Source organism: Zonotrichia leucophrys, chromosome 2, assembly GCF_028769735.1.
Source record: "Zonotrichia leucophrys gambelii isolate GWCS_2022_RI chromosome 2, RI_Zleu_2.0, whole genome shotgun sequence".
NCBI lineage: Eukaryota > Metazoa > Chordata > Aves > Passeriformes > Passerellidae > Zonotrichia > Zonotrichia leucophrys.
In genome coordinates, this window is record NC_088171.1 from 141,318,322 (window position 1) to 141,336,233 (window position 17,912).

The window sequence follows — 17,912 nt, forward strand, 5'->3', positions numbered from 1 at the left end:
AGAAATCCTGCCAGGCCCCAGCATGTCTGCCATTCCTTTAGCTGGCTTAAGTAAGAGCTCTTAAATCCTTCAGGGAAGCTGTCCAGCCAAATGCTCACACAAAACTGGTCTGTGACCTGATATGGGCAGAACAACAACTCTTTCTTTTCTAAGCACAAACCAATCTGGGTCTCTTCACTCCATGTACACCACTATTTTCAATGGGACTTTAGGTAACTGAGATCTCTACACCTGCCAAGTTTAGCTAAAATTTGGCTGTAGCAACTGGAGATGATGGTAAGGAAGAAGCATACCAGCATTTCTAGGAAAAAAATTAATGTGGGCACTGGAACACGTTAGCTGTATCTGAAGAAGCACACAATTGGATTGGTTAAATTACTTCTATGGTTTCCTCTCTGAATTGTCTATTAATTTCCTAATCATCTTGTTTTATGAGCATGAAACACTTGTGAAGAGGTTTGTGGGTTTTTCTACCTCAAGACTGTTGTACCTTTACTTGCTGAAGTTAAAGATCTTAGAAGAATAACTGACCCAACAATGACAACAATAATCTACTGCTTCAGCTGTTGATTTACACAACTTCCACAATGAAACATCAAAAAATGAACAAACTTTGTAGGTTAAAGGTACAAAATGCAGACGTTGTTTTCCTCACAGTTTTAACGTTATTTCTCAATTTGATTTCTCATTTAACAATCTTGGAAGGCAGAAGGGAAGAAGATGGCTACACAAATCCTTAGTGTTCTTTTAAGCTAAAAGGGCAGACAGCAGATTTTTTGGGTGTTGAACCTTTGGATTAAATCAACATGTTCTTATAATCTGTGGACCACTGACTTAGGCAAATAGGGCAGGGCAGTTTATTTGGTTGCAACCTTAGTACCCAGCTGGATTTCACACTTACTTCTTGCAAATATTGACCAACCCCCACACACCCATCACTCCTTCATCCAGCATCCCTCATAACAAAACAGTTTAGAGACCCAGCCATCTTAAAAATGTAAACATAAAGGGGACAAACAAAACCTGTTTAAAGTGAGGAATTCTGCCTTTTCACGATCAGGTACTTTGTGAGTTGGATTCTCTTCAAAGATTGATGGTGATTCCTCTTCACTGTCAATCACATCGTTTCCTAAAATAGGATTTAAAGGTGAGAGCTTTGTTGACTTTCCTGAATAGTTCAAATCTCACTCTTGCATTAATATACCTTTGAAATCAGTGCAGGAAATAATTCTCTTGTATTTTGTTTGAGGACATACACTGAAAGGTGTTTTCTGAAGGGTTCACTCTACCATAGATGTAAGGAGATGGCACATTTTCTACAAAGCTGTCCTATGTGGCACAATTTGCATCAGGTTTTCCCGTTGACAAAAACTTGGGAGTTTTTTTTTCCCTTGGAATAATTTTGATTAGGAGCAACGTCTGTGCTTCCTAGACACCTGAAAAACCCAATGAAGCCACTGCCTTTTGAAACGGGTTCTCCCATCAGGTGTGAGGAAATTAAGTGAATGTAATGACCACAGACTTCCATCTGTCTAGAATAGTCACAGTATAAAGACCCACACAACTTCTAAATGAGGCTTCTTGAAGATCACAAAAGGGGAGATAATGGGAGGTGGGCAACAGAGAAGGGGTGCAATCATCCATCTCCCAGCCCCAGTGCTTTCATTGTGTTGGTGGGTCTCTGCCTCTGTTTCATCAGCACAAACAATCCCAACTCTACCAGGAGTGATACTGGGAGAACATTCTCCAGAGATCAGCACAGTAACTAACTATTCACAGACCTCCATTAATAAAGAGAGAGCCTATCAATATTGATTTGTTCTCACCAACTGACTAAACCTGATTAAGGGTGATGCAGTGAGGAGCATGAGCTCACCTATGCAATGGAAGCCAAGCCCTAAAGTACAACTAAAACACTGTGTATTCCAGGTCACTCACAGCTGCCATCCAGCACTCTGCACATCCAGGCTATAAAACTGAACTGTCATTATGGCTGAGGGGTTTATGTTATTGCATGTATCAGGAGCTTTTGCTTTGGCAGAATTTTAAACAGGTGGATGTTGCTGTACCTTGCTGTTGGTCCTTCTTCAGTGCAAGCTCTGCATGGGGAAATACTCTCTGTAAGGCTTGTAAAATCCTTTCCAATGTGTTTTCTAACAGTGGTTTTAAAATAGGTGATAGTGCTCGCCCAGGTGAAGCCACAGCCCTTTGTGAAGCTGGAACAGTCTTCTGCATGGCCATGACAAAATCCTTGGCTGTTATTTTAATGGAAGCAATGTCCAACTGCAGCTTCTCACTCCTTTCATAGATCTGAGGATAGCGGCGCCGCAGAGCGCAGAGAGCAGCTTCAGCACACAAGGCTTTGATATCAGCACCACAGTACCCTATCAACAAAACAAGAATCAGATGTTGTCAGCATCAGGAAACACCAAAGTCAAGGCCAAGAATTCTAAAGTGCAACAATGAAAGACTGTGCATGAAACCAAAAATTAACAGGGTAAGAGATAATTTAAATTACTGCACTGCAAAGAAGTTTTGACATGTGCCTCACAGCCTGATAGCTTGCACTAAGGAAGCAGCCCCTAGTCAAAACTTCACTCCTGGGAAAGAGGGCCTAAACCCACTCAGTGTTCTGAGAAAAAAGAAAACTGAAAGCAGCATCTGCCTTGGTTTGCTCCCAAGACAGGCCAGAAGCATCACTGCCTCACTCTACAGCAAGGCACCAGAGCTCAAGTACTGCCTGGAACAAGCTCTGGGTCCCCATGACCCAGCCATGCAGCAACCTACAGTGTTTTCAAACTCACCAACACATTTCTCAGCCAGCTCTTCAAGAAACTTGTCCAATGGCTTCAGGGTCCAGTCTCGTGTGTGAATTTTGAAAATCTCTTTTCTCGCCTGAAAACAAAACACTTGCATTTTAGTTTGTCTTAAATTTTCTCTTAAAACAGCCACAACACAAAGCCCTCCCAAACCCTCACACTAATACAAAGGCTTTTCTTATCTACTAAACTCTGAAGTATTTAAAGGGTCAGTTAATATGCACTGTTTTTTCAAGCAGGAAATTTCCTAGTTCTAAATTTGTTACATTAAAATCTTGCTGGGGGCTGCAGTGAAGTAAAAGGCAATTTACATCTTCCATAAAAAAGTGAGTTTTCACAAGTGTGAAATCCAGAAGAAAACACTGTAGTAAAAACCACCAAACTTAAATTTAAACAGATATTTTACAGAAAATTCTCTCAAATTCAGCAAAATTTCATGGTTGCAGTCTCATTAGTTCGTCAAATTTGCTCTTCTGACAGCTCATGCAAGGAAAACAGTCCTAGCACCCCATTCCCAGTTGCTGCTGTTACTATCAAGTAGAACAATAATTATGACTCAAATTACTGTCACTCATCTAGAAAATGTAAAACGTTGCCTATCCCTAATCTCTGATCTTAGCAGGATTTTCATTTAATTACTTCGTGGCACACGGACTAACTATGGCAGATTTCTAAAATTCTTCCACAGTCAGTTAGTGTGTATTAGATCTGTTTCATAGCACCTCCTCTCCTGTTCCTGACAGCAGATAAAAACTGGAGAAAAATGTGTTAAATGCACTGTTTAGTGCACTTTTACCAGAATTCAATTCAGCACTTTCTGCAAAGTGCTAAGAAAAAGAATGGTGACAGCCACAAAGAAAACACAAAAACTGCATCCCAGTTGTGCTTGCTACACCCACCCACATTATTTTTTTCATTGTCTATTGTCATTGAACTAGAAGCTTCCCTAGCCCTGCACCTGTGCAGTGACTTCACATTTTTGTCCAAGTCCCTATTACTGAGTACCAGTAAGAACAGCAGTTCCTAAAATACTTAATTGGTTCCAGCACCAGCCTGGATCAAAGCTTTTGTTACTGTAAAAGAATTCTTGTCTGCACACCATTTCTTTCAATTTCACAACGCTACAGCAGTTCTTCTTAACTAATTTATAAAGTCATTTTTAAACATTTCTGTGAGTAGCAGCACCCCATCTTCTTCAGTGGTTGCAGAGAAACCAAAACTAATAATTAGAGGACTAACCACCTATTACAATCATCTTAATGATATACTCAGTGCCAAGTCTGCCCTCCACAGTACAGCACAGTCTCTCCAGTGAGCCCTCTTTTGTCCAAGCAGCACAATACTGAGGAGACTTTCACTGCTCCACAATCCTGCTGTGCTGCAGGGGTTTGTTACAAAGATGGACTCTGCCACATTAAGCACTGAGGTTGAGTTGAAGTTCTGACCTCTTTGTTTGGCAAGCTGAAGAGAAACTCTCGATCAAAGCGTCCCGGTCTTCGTAAAGCAGGATCTATAGAATCCAGCCTGTTGGTGGCTCCAATTACCACAACCTCTCCTCTGCTGTCCAAGCCATCCATAAGTGCCAGAAGTGTTGATACAACAGAGCTAAGAGAAGAATACAGTTTTTACTCAGCAGTTAATTTTCTTCAGTTCCACATCATCACCAATGCTCACTCAAAGGACAAGTTCTTTTTGATAAAATGCTGACTAGAAAAAGACAAATCATTTTAAGATATAACAACACAGACCTCATGGTGGTATCAAGTTCAGTGAATTGTTTTTAATTACTATTTAAAGATTATCTGAAATTAAGTAGTACTGAATTACTAGTTTTCAGGATAAATGAATGTGTCACATCAAGTTAAACAGATTGTGGTCTTCTGTTCACAAAGATCAAGCAGTTTCCATGTTGATAGAAAACATGCCCTACCTATGAACTTGGTCTTGTTTACTGGAGCGTACAGGAGCAAGACCATCAATCTCATCAAAGAAAATAATTGAAGGTCGCATCTGGTAGGCCTACAGCGAAAACACAGGAATACTGACATCAGGAAAACAGCACTGTTTGGAGGAGAAATGCACAAACAACACTGGGGTTGCAAAGTCACTGGAAGTAGATTTTTCAGACCAGCATCAGGGATTTCTACTCATGGATCTTAAGTAGTGAAGTGTTGTGAGTAACAGAAGGCAGGAACACAGGTCAACCCACTGAGACAGGTGACAGGAAACAAATCACACCACTGGTTTTTACAGCTATTTAGCAACTACCAAGAACAGGACTTAATTGTATTACAGGCTCTGGAAGCAACCTTTGTTACCCATTTCAAAATAACCATGCTTCCAGCTCACATTTGTTTCCCTCTGATCAAAAGTCACCACTTCTTGAAACCTTTTTTGCAGCTGTTTGGATTTTTCTTTCCTGAGGCAAGGAGTTGGTGGTGTGTGTTGCTTTGCAAGGTTCTCTTGACTGCTTTACTAATTTTTCCTAATTGATCTCAAGACTTCCAGCCTCTAAAAATGTTACTGAAAAATGAAACACTGACAATCCCACTTCAGTGGAAGGAGTTGAGAAAAAAAAAATTGTTCTTGACCACAGAAAGCGAGTTACAACTCAGACAGAACATAATGCACGTTTCAACTGTACCTGATCAAATAACAAACGAAGCTGTCGCTCCGACTCTCCAACCCATTTACTCAGGCAGTCAGCACCCTTTCTCATAAAAAAGGCTACTCTCCTGTCACCTTGGCTACATTCATTAGCAAGTGCACGAGCAACCAATGTCTTTCCAGTCCCTGGTGGGCCATAGAACAGACAGCCTCTGCAATTAAAAAAAAACATTCACATAAGAGAAATATATAGAAAAGTACCTGTGATCACCCTCATCCCTGAAGCACACAACTGTTCTCTCTTAAACAAAGCTCTCTTCATTGTTTGTTATACTTTAAAAGTTACTGAAAACAAAGAACCTATTTCAATATAACATGACTGAGTGTTGATAGCCTAGAATATATAAATCTAACAATTAAATCACTAATAATTTCATTTCATAACACAGAACCCATTCAGCTGTGCAAAAAGTGGACAGATGCATTTTTAGCCCAAGCACAGCCAGCACTCCAAGGTTCTAGTTAGAAGTCCAGAAGTCCACACAATTGTAAAGGTGATACTGGAACTCTTGAAAAAAACAGTTGGTGGGACAGACAACTGGGCTTCCCCTAAACAAAACTGCAGTTGACTACCGCTTACAGGCTCATCAAGTCCACTTAAAAGTAGAACTCAAAACCTCTCCACCATCCCCTTTTTGAAGGCTCGACACTTTTAAGACATTGTCTCACCACACTGAACATCTTGGAACCTATGTGTATGCTGGATTCTACCTTTTTTTAAAAAGTTACTTTTTCCTACTGCTAAAAGAACCCAAAATCATCAACACTTAAAATTCTGAAGCATGGAAACATAACAATACCTCAGTTGAATATTTTCCTGAAAATAGGTGAATTAGAATTGACAGTTTTAAATGGCAACCCTTACCTTGGAGGTTGAATTTTGAACCTCTCAAAGACTTCTGGATAAAGCAATGGAAAAACAACCATCTCTTTTAAAGCAGAAATGTGGTCAGCAAGACCACCAACACCATCAAATCGTACCTGAAGATGGAGACAACAGAACACATTTTAGATGTTAAATCTGGAACCTCCATAAAGTTCCATCAGAAATTAGATGTCAGCACAAAGGAAACATTCATGCCAGTTTTCAAACTGCTTGAAACAAAACTGTAAGCCACGGCAGTTATAGACAGCACATTACTGTACAAAAGGTTTCATAGTTACTGAAGATGTCTCAGTGAGACAATGAAGTAAAAACACTTACTGAACAATCTATTTGCACTGGATCAACATCAGCCAGACTCGCTCCGATTTTCATGCGATCTTTGTGAACTCCCTTTAAGTCACTTTTCCGAAAGTTGACAGGAAGAGACCTGATTTGAATTAAGGAGAAAAAAAAGGTAAAAAGGTGCTTTCTAACTTACAATATGGATTTTTGATTTTCTAATAATAGCAAGTGAATGCAGAAGATCTCATAAATGAGTGTAAACTTCCTGAATTATTAAATATTCATGTTATGTTTAACATCTGTGAGTAAAGAAAGGAAAATGGTCACCCCAGATATTAAACTGAGTTAATTATTTTAACAGCTCTCAGCACTTATAAATATACATGCCAGTCAACAGATCCTATGTAGGAATACAAGCTTAAAACAAGGTATTCCTTGTTTGCAGACCTTGGGCTGAAGTGATTAATGTGAGGAAGAAAACTGCTCCTCCAGCCCCCAGACACACTGATACTTTTCAAATACTTTTAACTCCTATATTGAAGAAGTTACAGCGCAAGCCAATACTTATTTCAGTTGGTTTTAACATTATAAAGGCTGCCTATCACTGCCAGTCCTTCCCAATGCCCTGGAACCTGTGTGCCAACAGACTGCTCTGAAAGAAATCTGAGACATCAGGCTGAAAACATATCTGTTAGACTGTTACTAAAATAGTTTTTCTAGAGTATTTGTTAAGAAACCAAATCCCCGTCATTTCCTCTATTTATAACATCCCCTGTTATAGTGGCTTTCTCTCTGAATCAGCTGCTGTAAAGCACAGGAGCAGCAGAATTTTACATTAAGAAACTTCAGTGTTGCTACCTCCCTTCCCACTTAGAAATCAAACTGCTTATTAAAATCCATTCTAAAAATCCAATTGTAGAGTCCAGTTACAGTTGTATCAACAGACAGGATTGCCAGAATTTAGAAACTGAACAAGATGAAGATGGCAACACTACAGTTAGGAAGATGTAAAGTCCTCCCAAGTAGTCTCCTTCCTCCCCAGATCTCCAATTGCATTAACCTTCTTAAATTTCTGTTCTTCCTCTGCCTCTCGAAATCCTCTTCATCATCAGATGAGGAAGAGGAATCACTGCTGGGGACTGTGTGTCTCCGTCTGCAAACATTCAAACAAACAATTAAAAAATTAAAATAAACAGTAAGTAATATCAAAATTGAAGTGAACACTGTCTCAGTTTACTTTGAGATACAGTAAATTTCCAGATTATTGTACTCCATATAAATCTGATTTCAAACTACATTATGTGATTTCCCTAGTGACAGCAAAATTTCATTTTTAATAGGAAAGTAAAATGTTGAACCAGTGTGCAAAGAAATTTCTTAACCAAGTTACTCTTTTTGTTCACATGCTCTGACCCACAAATCAAGTATCACTTAGCATTATGTATCTACTCTGTGAAACACCAACCTCTCAATTTCAAAATCTGGTTCCATAACTCCCTCCTTCCATAACAGCCTAATTTCAAGGATAAATAAAGCACTCCTGTCTAGCAAGGAATGGCATTCAACACTTGCAGGATGCTAAACCTATTTGTCATTACTACTGAAATTTGTAATTTAGAATTTCACTTATTTTTCTTGCTTTAAGTATAGTTTCATACAGAAACTGGAACTGATTCCAAAGACAAACCAGAATCAGTACCTGAGTGATTAAAAAAAAAAATCCTTAAAACTTCCATCCTCTCTCTAACTAAATTGGTTTTAGTTTTAAGAAAATAATTTGCATCCTTCAAGATAAACAGTCTGAGATTTTCAGAGGGAGACTTTGGCTTCAATTCCAAAACAAATTAATTGAGTTATACAATCTCAGCCATAACTCTCATCATCACCACAAAACCTGCATTTTCTAATAAAATCTAATGGTCAATGAAGCAGATGGGCTTTCCTGTAATATTTGCTTTCTGTATTCCCTCAGACTACCACAGCAATAACCATACTGTTAACATCTAATTACCAAGAGTCCAAAAACCCTTGAAAGCTGTATTCAGTCATGTGACTGACAGCACTACTGAGAAACAATTCTCACTAACCAAACTCATACCTGTTAGTTCCCTTGCACGAATCTCTCTGTCTGACAGGTGAAGACCTGTCTGAAAAATACATCTTACGTTGTCTTGGTTCTGTTCAAAGTAAAAAAATTAGAACAATGTTACAAACAAGTTTAAGAGAATGCAGGATACTAAAAGAGGCAGAGAAATGGGATGTATATCACCCATTCTCTAAATTCTAGGGAAGCTTCAAGGGTAGGGAGGAAGAGGTTGTTTTTTAAAATCAATGCACAATAAAAGCAAAAACATACACATCTGAGTTTTAAGAACTGAAAACCACAAGAGTAAGTTCATCAAGTCTGTTTACTTGCTGCTCTTTCAAGGATACACAGGTAGTATTTTTATTGAAAAGTAACAATAAGGAAGCCAAAAAGCAAAGAAATAGAACGTGCAGAGGATATATGCATTTAACAAAACTGCAGGTAAGATATTTGAATGGAAGTTGAGTGTGTGTACATATTTTCATTCTTAAAAAACCCCATAACACTCTCACTTGCATGCAAGTGATCAGTTTTTAAGAGAAGCTGTGCCTGTAACCTACTTTGCAATGGAGCCTGATAGCGCTCGACAGTTTTCCTCTGCCGAAAGGAGTAACGCTTCCGATTGTCCTCCCCATCGTCCTCCTTGGCTTCGCTTTCCTCTGAGGAGCCCCCTGCACACCAACACGACATTGCACTGCTTCAGTACTGCTGCCAATTATACTCAATTCTAAATGCACCATGTCCACAACCTTTCCTGCTGGAAGAGCTTTGGACATACAACTTCTCTTTTCCTCTGAAAACCTGTTTTGAGCTCACTACAGTACAGCCCTAGAGTCTGCGACTGTGGCTTGTAATGTCAGTAGCAGCACAAATTCTTTTCAAGAGATGAAAAATACCCAGTAGTTCATCCCATCTCAATTATTTAAGACAAAGCTTTTGGCTAGAGCATAGTCAAGAAAACTTAAAACAGACTTATCCAACAATGCTACCTTGATTATCAGCTATTTCTTCATCAGTCCTTTCCATATCAAGGCTTTCCTTAAAAAAAAAAAACACAAAAAAGCCATGTAAGACAATTCACAAATAAGCAGAAAACCTGTGGGCATATTTGGTGCCTATACAGTATCATTATCAAGGCATTCCATATACACAGAAGATTTAATTATTGTACAGCAAGAGAGAACAGGAACATCATTCTGGAACCCATTATTAAGAAGATTAATAATAAGGGTTTCCACTCTACAATAGGAATGCAGATCCAAACAAAAAAAATCTATGAAAGCAGGTTATGACAATGTTTAGAAAACAAAGTGACTGCCATTCAAAAGGACAGTGGACTAACTTAATTTAATAAAGCAAAACTAAAAGAGAAGAAATATGATTGCTGTCTATCACTTAACCACAAGTTCCTCTTGGGGAAGGGAAATCATCTCCCTGTGTTAAATACCCCACTGATACAAAACCAGCAAAATAAATTAGTATCTACTTCTTCTGTGTCATGGAACTCCTCCAGGTCTCCCATCCTTCGCCGTCTACGCATCTTCTCCATGTCATCCATTTTTTGCAAGACTGCTTCTGCAGTACTAAAATATAAAGTTGACATATGAAAGCAAAAAATAGGCAAGTACAGAAAAAGCCCATTTAGAACAGCACACATAAGCATCATATTTTAATACAGTGTGCACAGTGCAAGGCACTGACAGCCAAATTTTTCAATGCTACTTAAAAATTAGGTCAAATGTTTACTTTTTATAGAGAGAATTAAGAACAAATGTATGAGTATATGCAAACATACATTGTTTTCACGTTTATTTTCCCCCTCTTGATGAACACAGTAAAAAGCCCCAACTATTTTAGTAGTTGGAAAAAAGAATTCTGAATATCACAGTAAAATAACAAAGAAATTATGGCAGTTTTTCATAGCACTTAGGTTGCTCTGCATGGTAGCACTGAGTCACTTGGTTCACAGCCTTCTCCAGACAACAGATTGCTTCTCTACACTGCTATTTAAATTTCACATTGATTTTCAATGACTACTTATGCTAGACACAACATCTTACTGCTGTTACACTTTGCAAACCTTTCAGAAAACAAATTTGAGTTTGGGCTTCACAAAGGGAATTAAGCCACAGACAGGCAGAAACACTTGGATTGCCTCACTTTGCTAGTATCTAGCTTTCCTTAGTATCTTAAGTTAAATCTACTACAAGTCACAATGTAAACTGATTGTTTTGGTTCACAACATACAACCTACTCAGCCCATACATATCAGACCAGGTGGCTCAAAGCCCCAACCTGACCTTGAACACTTCCAGGGAGGGGGCATTCACAGCTACTCCCGGCAATCTATTAAAGTGCCTTAGCACCCTCACAGTAAATAATTTCTTCCTAACATCTGATCACTCAGATACAGCACATACATAGCAGCTCATAGGAAGTCTCAGCCTAACCAGGGAATGCAAATAGCTCTTGCTGCCAGGAAAAACAATACCTTTTCCTGCTGTCACAAGGACAGAGTCCCTAGCCAATATTTTGCCATAGTACAAAGGGTTACTAATAAGGCTCAAGGTAGCTTTGCAAGATGGTGAGAAAGACCTCCTTACTTTGTTATAAGCTTGTCAAACAGAACAGATTCATTGGTAGTGGTGTAACGGCTTTGCCGGAGCCGGCAGCTGCGGCGAACCTCCAGATCCCCGTTCTCCTCATGGACGGGCTCTGCAGCCTTGGCATCAGCTCTGGTCTTCAGTGTTCTGGACACTGAAATGCAATAATACACAAAACTTTCTGTGGTGGAAAATATGTCAGTCCCTTTAGTTCACTCTTGCTCTAGGAAAATGTATAACCCCCCACCTTTTATTTTAAAAATGTAAATACTGAATTGAAAGTTATTTTTGTGATCACAGCATTAAACTTAAAAGTACTTCTGCTTAAACTACATATTTAAAAGTCTGATTTGTAGAGTAGCTTTTTAGTAGACTGGAAAGTCAAGTTGATGGAAACAAACATCCAGCTTTTGTTTCATGTAAGAGGCAAATTTATTCCAGTTAGCTCTCTCTGGCAAAGTGAAAACAACTAATGCCTACCTGTAAGGTGTTCTCCTTCTATTAATGTAAAATTGTATCTAATAATTTCTTTCTAAAAATTGCTTATGTGAGAGGTCTGTTCTAAAGATGCTTGGCTTTGGTACACTGTCTAAGCATGCACCATTTTCATTTTCTGCACCACGACACAAAAACCCAAGAAGACAAGATAAACTCCCGAATATAAAGAAATCCAAACCACACAAACTAAAGCAAGAACTTTGCTTGCTCTGAAAGAGATCTGCCCAATATTTACCAGATATAATGATCTCATAGCAGAGGATGCTAACTGTTAAGAAGGTCAGTGAGAGAGTAACAGATGTATCACCATGTCATTTTAAACACAGGTTGGTTTGATCTCATCACCGCCAACTATAAAACCAACTTTGAGCTCAGTAAATAATAATTTACATTTACATACAAGAGGAACTTGAGTTACTACACACAAAGTGCATTTTGGGTCCCTTACCACATTCAGCCTGTAGCAGGCACAATGCTGCCTGGAGCTAAAGGATTTTCCCAGCTGCCACAAAGTGGCCTCACAGCACCAAGCCAGCTTGTGCACTCAGCATGGCAAGGTGGTTCAAAGGTGAAATGCTCAACTTCAGGGACACCTTCCCCATGCCAGTGAGCATCTCATCACTGAATTACTTTATAACTGACTTGTGTACAGTACTGCAACATCCCCTCCTACCTGAAAGACTGATTTACAGTTAACTGATGTACAGTTAACCAGCTCTGCAGATCCCAGAAAATCACTGACACAAAGAAACATGAGCTAAGGAACAGACTCTTTAAGGCCTAAAAATTCAGGAATTCACACTGCATTCTTCCCTCCTATATGCACCTACCTCTTTTCATAAAACTCACTGGAAATTCCTTTCTTTGTTATATCTGTTCTCACAATTTCAGGTGATTTTGGCTGATGAGTTCAGAAGTTTTTGGGGACAAAGTGACAAGTGCAATCCTTCTAGAAATTTGGCTAAAAAGGAATCCTAAGGGATTATCACTACTTACCTTCTTTATAGTCTTCCTTTTTTGGGCCTGATTTTGACTTTGGCAACTGTCTACATTAAGAAAGAGAATAAAGGAGAACAGAATTGTATTAGAAGTATTGAATCACATTGCATTGCACATTTTCCCCTCAGCACTGGGGAACTTCTATCTGGTGCTCCATGTCATGCAAAGAAAAGCCTGTAGACTCCAGGGAAGATCTGGATCCCGAGTCTGCTGTGTTCCATATGCACACAGCTCTCTTAAGGACAGATTATTTCCCAGCATGCTCATCTTGATGTCTCAACAGGGCAGATAATACCTCAGTAACCAAAGTGAAGGAGAGATCTCAAAGGACCTCAGAGGAGATACATGCCTTTTGGAGAAGCAGAACACTTTCACTAAGAAGAGTGTTTCTAGTTCTAAGACACTGGCACATTAACACAGCCACATTCCCTTGTGGGTTTTTAGCTGTGCCTTTATCATGATGTGACTCACTGTGCATGCTTTCACTTTTGCTTTTCATTCAACAGAGACTGAACACCAGAAATACAATACCTTGAGAAGTGGCGATTGACATTCTCACTTAGGATTTCCATGCTTTTGTCAAAGCTCGACTCTGAGCAGCGCTGCATGTTTTTTCTCATCGATCTTAAACAGTGTCCATTGAAACATTCAATGTTGCCAGAGGAAAATTTCTAGGAAAAGAAGGAAGAATGTATTTATCTGAACCACCTATTCCCTCATTTGATCGAGTTTAGTCTGTTACACTCCTGATTCAAGAGAGTTGCAACCAATGGCAGGGAAGCCTCGAACCACTTCTGCACCAAGAAGTAGCTCTGATGAAAAAACCACACCAGATTTCAAAGAAAAACCCCACAATCTTTAATTTCAAAATTGTTTCAGCAACCCCAGTAACCAAAATCTCACCTATAATGTGCAATTGTTCCACCCCTCTGGGAAGAGCAAAAAATTACACTACTTTGGGGGTTTGGGGAAAAAAGCAACAACCAAACAAACATGCAAAACAATAGAGAGGAAAGCCCCTCTGCTTGCTTTGGATCAGCTGATGGACTGTGTCACTCCTTGTCCCTGAAGGGACACCTTTAGGGGAGGTCTGTGCCTCCCAACTGTCTTGGAACAGACCTGAGAATATTTACTTAGATCTAATAGATCTCTGTCACTATTTCTTTGGTAACAGCACATATTAACACTCTGTAGCTGCTGCATTTGCCACCAGCAATTGAGAATCTGCTTTCCTGTCACTTCAATTACCTGCACTGTTTGTGAATCGGAATCCTATAAGAACTCTGCCAGGCAGTGTCCAATGGGCTATAACCAGAACTTGGGCCCAACTGCACCCAGCTCTTCTGATCTCTGAGGAGCAGCTGGAACCTAAAGGGGTTCCTTTTCTGCTAGATTTCTAGATCTTTAATGCAACAGAAAAATTCCTAGTACTGGGATTAACATCTTTTTGGAAGGGTTTTCCTCCTGTCTCTGTTCCATTTATAATGGCATTCAGAGGGGTATAAAAAGACTTCCTTCCAGAGGGTAGCATTTATCCAGGGAAAACCAAAGGGAACTCAGCATACAGTTCTTCATGAATGTTCATCTTGTTCACACTGGTGTTTCTGCAAGGAGAATGCTATTGACCTTTACTGTGTGAGGAAAGCTGCAATGACCACAGGGAGCACTTGTTCCATTCACAACCCAAGGTCTCACTGCAAGTATGCCAAACTAAACCTCATACTAAGAAGGGCAGAAACCAGACTGGACTACTCTGCTTCACACTGATGTTACCAAGAGGTAACTCCACTGACTGATGGAGATGATGAGTGAAGGACCACAAGGATGTCAAGAGGTCATGCAGGGAGAAAATTACAAGGGCTACAGCCCAAACAGAATTTAATGTGACTACCGCCATAAAAGATGACACAAAATATTTTTACAAATATCTCAGCGAGAAAAGGAAGACTAAAGAGAATCACCATCCTTCACTTGATGCACAGGCAAATATATGACAATGGATGAGGAAAATGCAGAAGTACTTTGCCTCAGTGTTTAGCAGTGAGAGCAGCAGTCCTCATGGTACCCAGCCAGGGACAGAGAGCAGAATGAAGCCCCCATAAGCCAGGAGGAAACAGCCAGAGACCTGCTACAGCACCTGGACACCCACACTAACACAGGTCCCCCGGGATCCCACCCAGGGTACAGAGGGAGCTGGCAGAGGAGCTTGCCCACTCACTTCCATAGAACCACCAAGGCTGGAAAAGACCTCCAAGATCGAGTCCAACCTTTGAATGATCATCATGAATGATCATCACTTTGTGAACAAAGCCACAGCACTAAGTGCCACATCCAGTTATTTCTTGAATACTTCCAGGGGTGGTGACTCCACACTTCCCTGCACAGCCTGCTCCAAGACTTTACCATCCTTTTTGTGAAAAATTTCTTCCTGATGTCCAACCTGAACCTTCCCTGGTGCAGTCAGAGGCTATGTCCTCTTGGCCTGTCACAGGTTACCTGAGACAAGAGGATGATCACCCACAACCTCCTTTCAGATGGTTGTTGAGGGTGATAAGGTCTTCCCTGAGTCTCCTTTTCTCCAGGTTAAACACCCTCTCTCATCTGCTCCTCACATTCCTTACTTTCTAGACCTTTCCCAGCTCTGCTGTCTTTCTCAGGACACATCCTAACACCTCAATGTCTTTCTTGTCACAAGAGGCCAGAACCAGACACAGGATTCAAGGTGTGGCCTCACCATTGCTGAGCACAGCAATCACTGCCCTGGTCCTGCTGGCCCCATTGTTTCTGATACAGGTCAGAATGCCCAGACAAAAAGGGAACTCTGGAGCACACTGCCCACAAGAACAAACTTGTTCAGCTTTGGGAATTATAACCCTGTAACTAGGGTTATCAACCTGGAGATACACAGCTTCCAATGCAATAGCAGCCAATTTGGATCTCACTGGGAGACTCATTCATGAAACTTACTGGGGCTGGAAACCCGGAATAAACCCAGCAGATGTCTGTTTACCTTAGATCTCCTGTTGTATGGTTCTTACTGTCTATGGATGAAATGAGCTGTATAACTAAAGATAAACCATATGCTGATATCAGAAAAAAAAAGCAAGAGCTGCCACCAAGTCCTTGCACATCAACAAGACAGGAAAGAGGCATCAGGACTTGAACATGAAGCCAGCATCAGTTCTCATGATCTCTGTCAGATGGAGCACTTCTACATTATCTCTACACAAAAAACCCCCAGCAGAGCCCAGCATCCTACAAATAAGGGGATGACTTCATGCTCAAAGCACAGGAAAGGTCTACAAAAAGGGGAAAAAATCCCAAAAAACAAACAAACCCAAACCAAAGAACAACCTTGCAACCAGTTTCATAACAATGATTCTGCTTTGGTTTCAGGAATGGCTTTACATTTAGCTTCCTCATTCCTGTTTTCCACACAGAGAACACATGCCAGCAGGATTATCTGCCTAATGCTTCACAGCCTTCCCTCCTGAGGAAAGGTTGAACGAGCCCCCAACAACCAGTTCTAGTGGAGACTGCAAAAACAAAGCAGTGATCTTTAACAAGATTCCATGACTCTTTGTAATGGGGGTAAAAAACCCCACCACTGCAAGGACTTTTCCCTTTTCAGTTCAGTAGTCTTGAATATAATGGCACAAAATATAAACATATAAAATTAATTCATACAGCTGAGACTCCTGAAAGACTTCTGTGGAAGGAAACAGAGTCTTTGAGAAGCATCACTCCAGGGCAGGGTTCCCCTGAAGAGCAGACCACTTCTGAGTGGGATCTGGTCTGCCTTTATTTGTCACAGAAACACAGGACAGCCTGCGGAGTAGAGCCTGACTTAGAAATAGCAGAGGAAACTTTTAGTTTTTTGAAAGCCATGTTAAAAACAATGGAAAGTGAAATGATTCACTTTATTAGAGCTGCAATGCTGAGATGTAGAGAGCACAGGCCACTTGACAGCTATCCTTTACCATCGTTCAAGTTGTCTCTCTTCTATTAGGACAGATCAAGATTATAGAAAGTTCAAGTTACATTTTCACTGCTTTAGGTTATGTACTTCAATTAAGTACAAATGAACCCTGATTTCTACACATTTTCTTTTTTAGAGCATGCAAAGTACTATCTGGACACACTTGACTAAGGACTATTTAGCAGGCCCTTCGGGCCAACCAGAGTGCCCTCAGAGCTCCCATGTATTTGGTGTCGCGCCGGTTTTGATGCATTTCTGTCATCGAAACAGAGAGCGCTCCATAAGCATTACTGCAGCTAAAGCAAAGAGCCTTCGAAGATCTCCTCAAGGTAACTTTTTCAGATAAGGAACTGAACCAAAATAAACGGGGATGGGAAATGTCATACAACATAGCAAACCGTGAAGCTATGCAGGTTTGTATTCCCTAAGGCCGGCTCTCAGCACTGTGCCACAGCCCCGGAGCAGGGCTTGTACCGAGCCCCCTTTAGCCGGGGACGGCCGGGAACGGAGGGCGGGCCGGCTGCTTCTTCACGCATCCCCAACCGCAGCCACCCGCCCTAAACCCTCGGTTCTCCCCTCATTTTCCTCCACGGAGCACACTCGGCAGCGCTTTCTGCGCTCCTCCCAGCAGCTCCCGGCCAGCCCCGGCTCGCCCCGCCGCCTCTCCGGGCCCGCAGCCCAGCGCTGCCCGCCAGGCCGTGCTCACCCCGCCCCCACCCGCCACTCACGGCCTCCTCGGCTCTCCTGGCACCCCTGGACACCGCGGCCCTGGCGGACCCGGAGCGCGTCCATACGCGGTGGCTTCGGAGCGCGGGGGCCTCCAGGGAGATGAACTCGGAGCTGGAGTCCAGGAGGTCGAAGGGGGGCCGCCGGCAGCGGCTGTCGCGGGCAGCCATGCGGGGCGGCCGGGCAGCGCTGCTCCGCAGGACCACCATGGCGAGGGGGACGCGGCCCCGCGCCCGCCGCCCGCGCGCGCCGCCGGGATCCCTCCGCCGCGCTCCCTCCCTCGCGTTCCGCTCGCCCCTGTGGCCGCTACTCCCGGCCCGCGCGCGCTGCGGAAGGGCACGCGGCGCACTGCGGCTCCGCGCGCCGC

At 41.5% G+C, this 17,912-nt stretch overlaps 1 protein-coding gene across 3 annotated transcripts in view; it reads right to left on the reverse strand.

The window, feature by feature from the left end:
- Positions 1-17,912, reverse strand: part of ATAD2 (ATPase family AAA domain containing 2) — a 30,523-nt gene that overhangs the window by 12,378 nt on the left and 233 nt on the right. The window contains exons 1-17 of one of the 3 annotated variants that reach the window (XM_064706644.1): positions 17,614-17,865; positions 13,372-13,511; positions 12,838-12,887; positions 11,344-11,497; positions 10,227-10,323; positions 9,730-9,778; positions 9,301-9,411; positions 8,753-8,831; positions 7,715-7,807; positions 6,691-6,799; positions 6,352-6,467; positions 5,464-5,638; positions 4,750-4,838; positions 4,265-4,424; positions 2,805-2,895; positions 2,070-2,384; positions 1,024-1,129 (exon numbers count right to left, since the gene is read on the reverse strand). In XM_064706644.1, coding sequence (XP_064562714.1) covers positions 1,024-1,129; positions 2,070-2,384; positions 2,805-2,895; positions 4,265-4,424; positions 4,750-4,838; positions 5,464-5,638; positions 6,352-6,467; positions 6,691-6,799; positions 7,715-7,807; positions 8,753-8,831; positions 9,301-9,411; positions 9,730-9,778; positions 10,227-10,323; positions 11,344-11,497; positions 12,838-12,887; positions 13,372-13,511; positions 17,614-17,754 — 2,075 coding nt within the window. In that variant the 5' untranslated portion in view covers positions 17,755-17,865. Of the gene's footprint in view, positions 1-1,023; positions 1,130-2,069; positions 2,385-2,804; positions 2,896-4,264; positions 4,425-4,749; positions 4,839-5,463; positions 5,639-6,351; positions 6,468-6,690; positions 6,800-7,714; positions 7,808-8,752; positions 8,832-9,300; positions 9,412-9,729; positions 9,779-10,226; positions 10,324-11,343; positions 11,498-12,837; positions 12,888-13,371; positions 13,512-17,547; positions 17,866-17,912 lie in introns of those variants that run through there. The other 2 variants (XM_064706643.1, XM_064706645.1) reach the window with 2 other exon arrangements.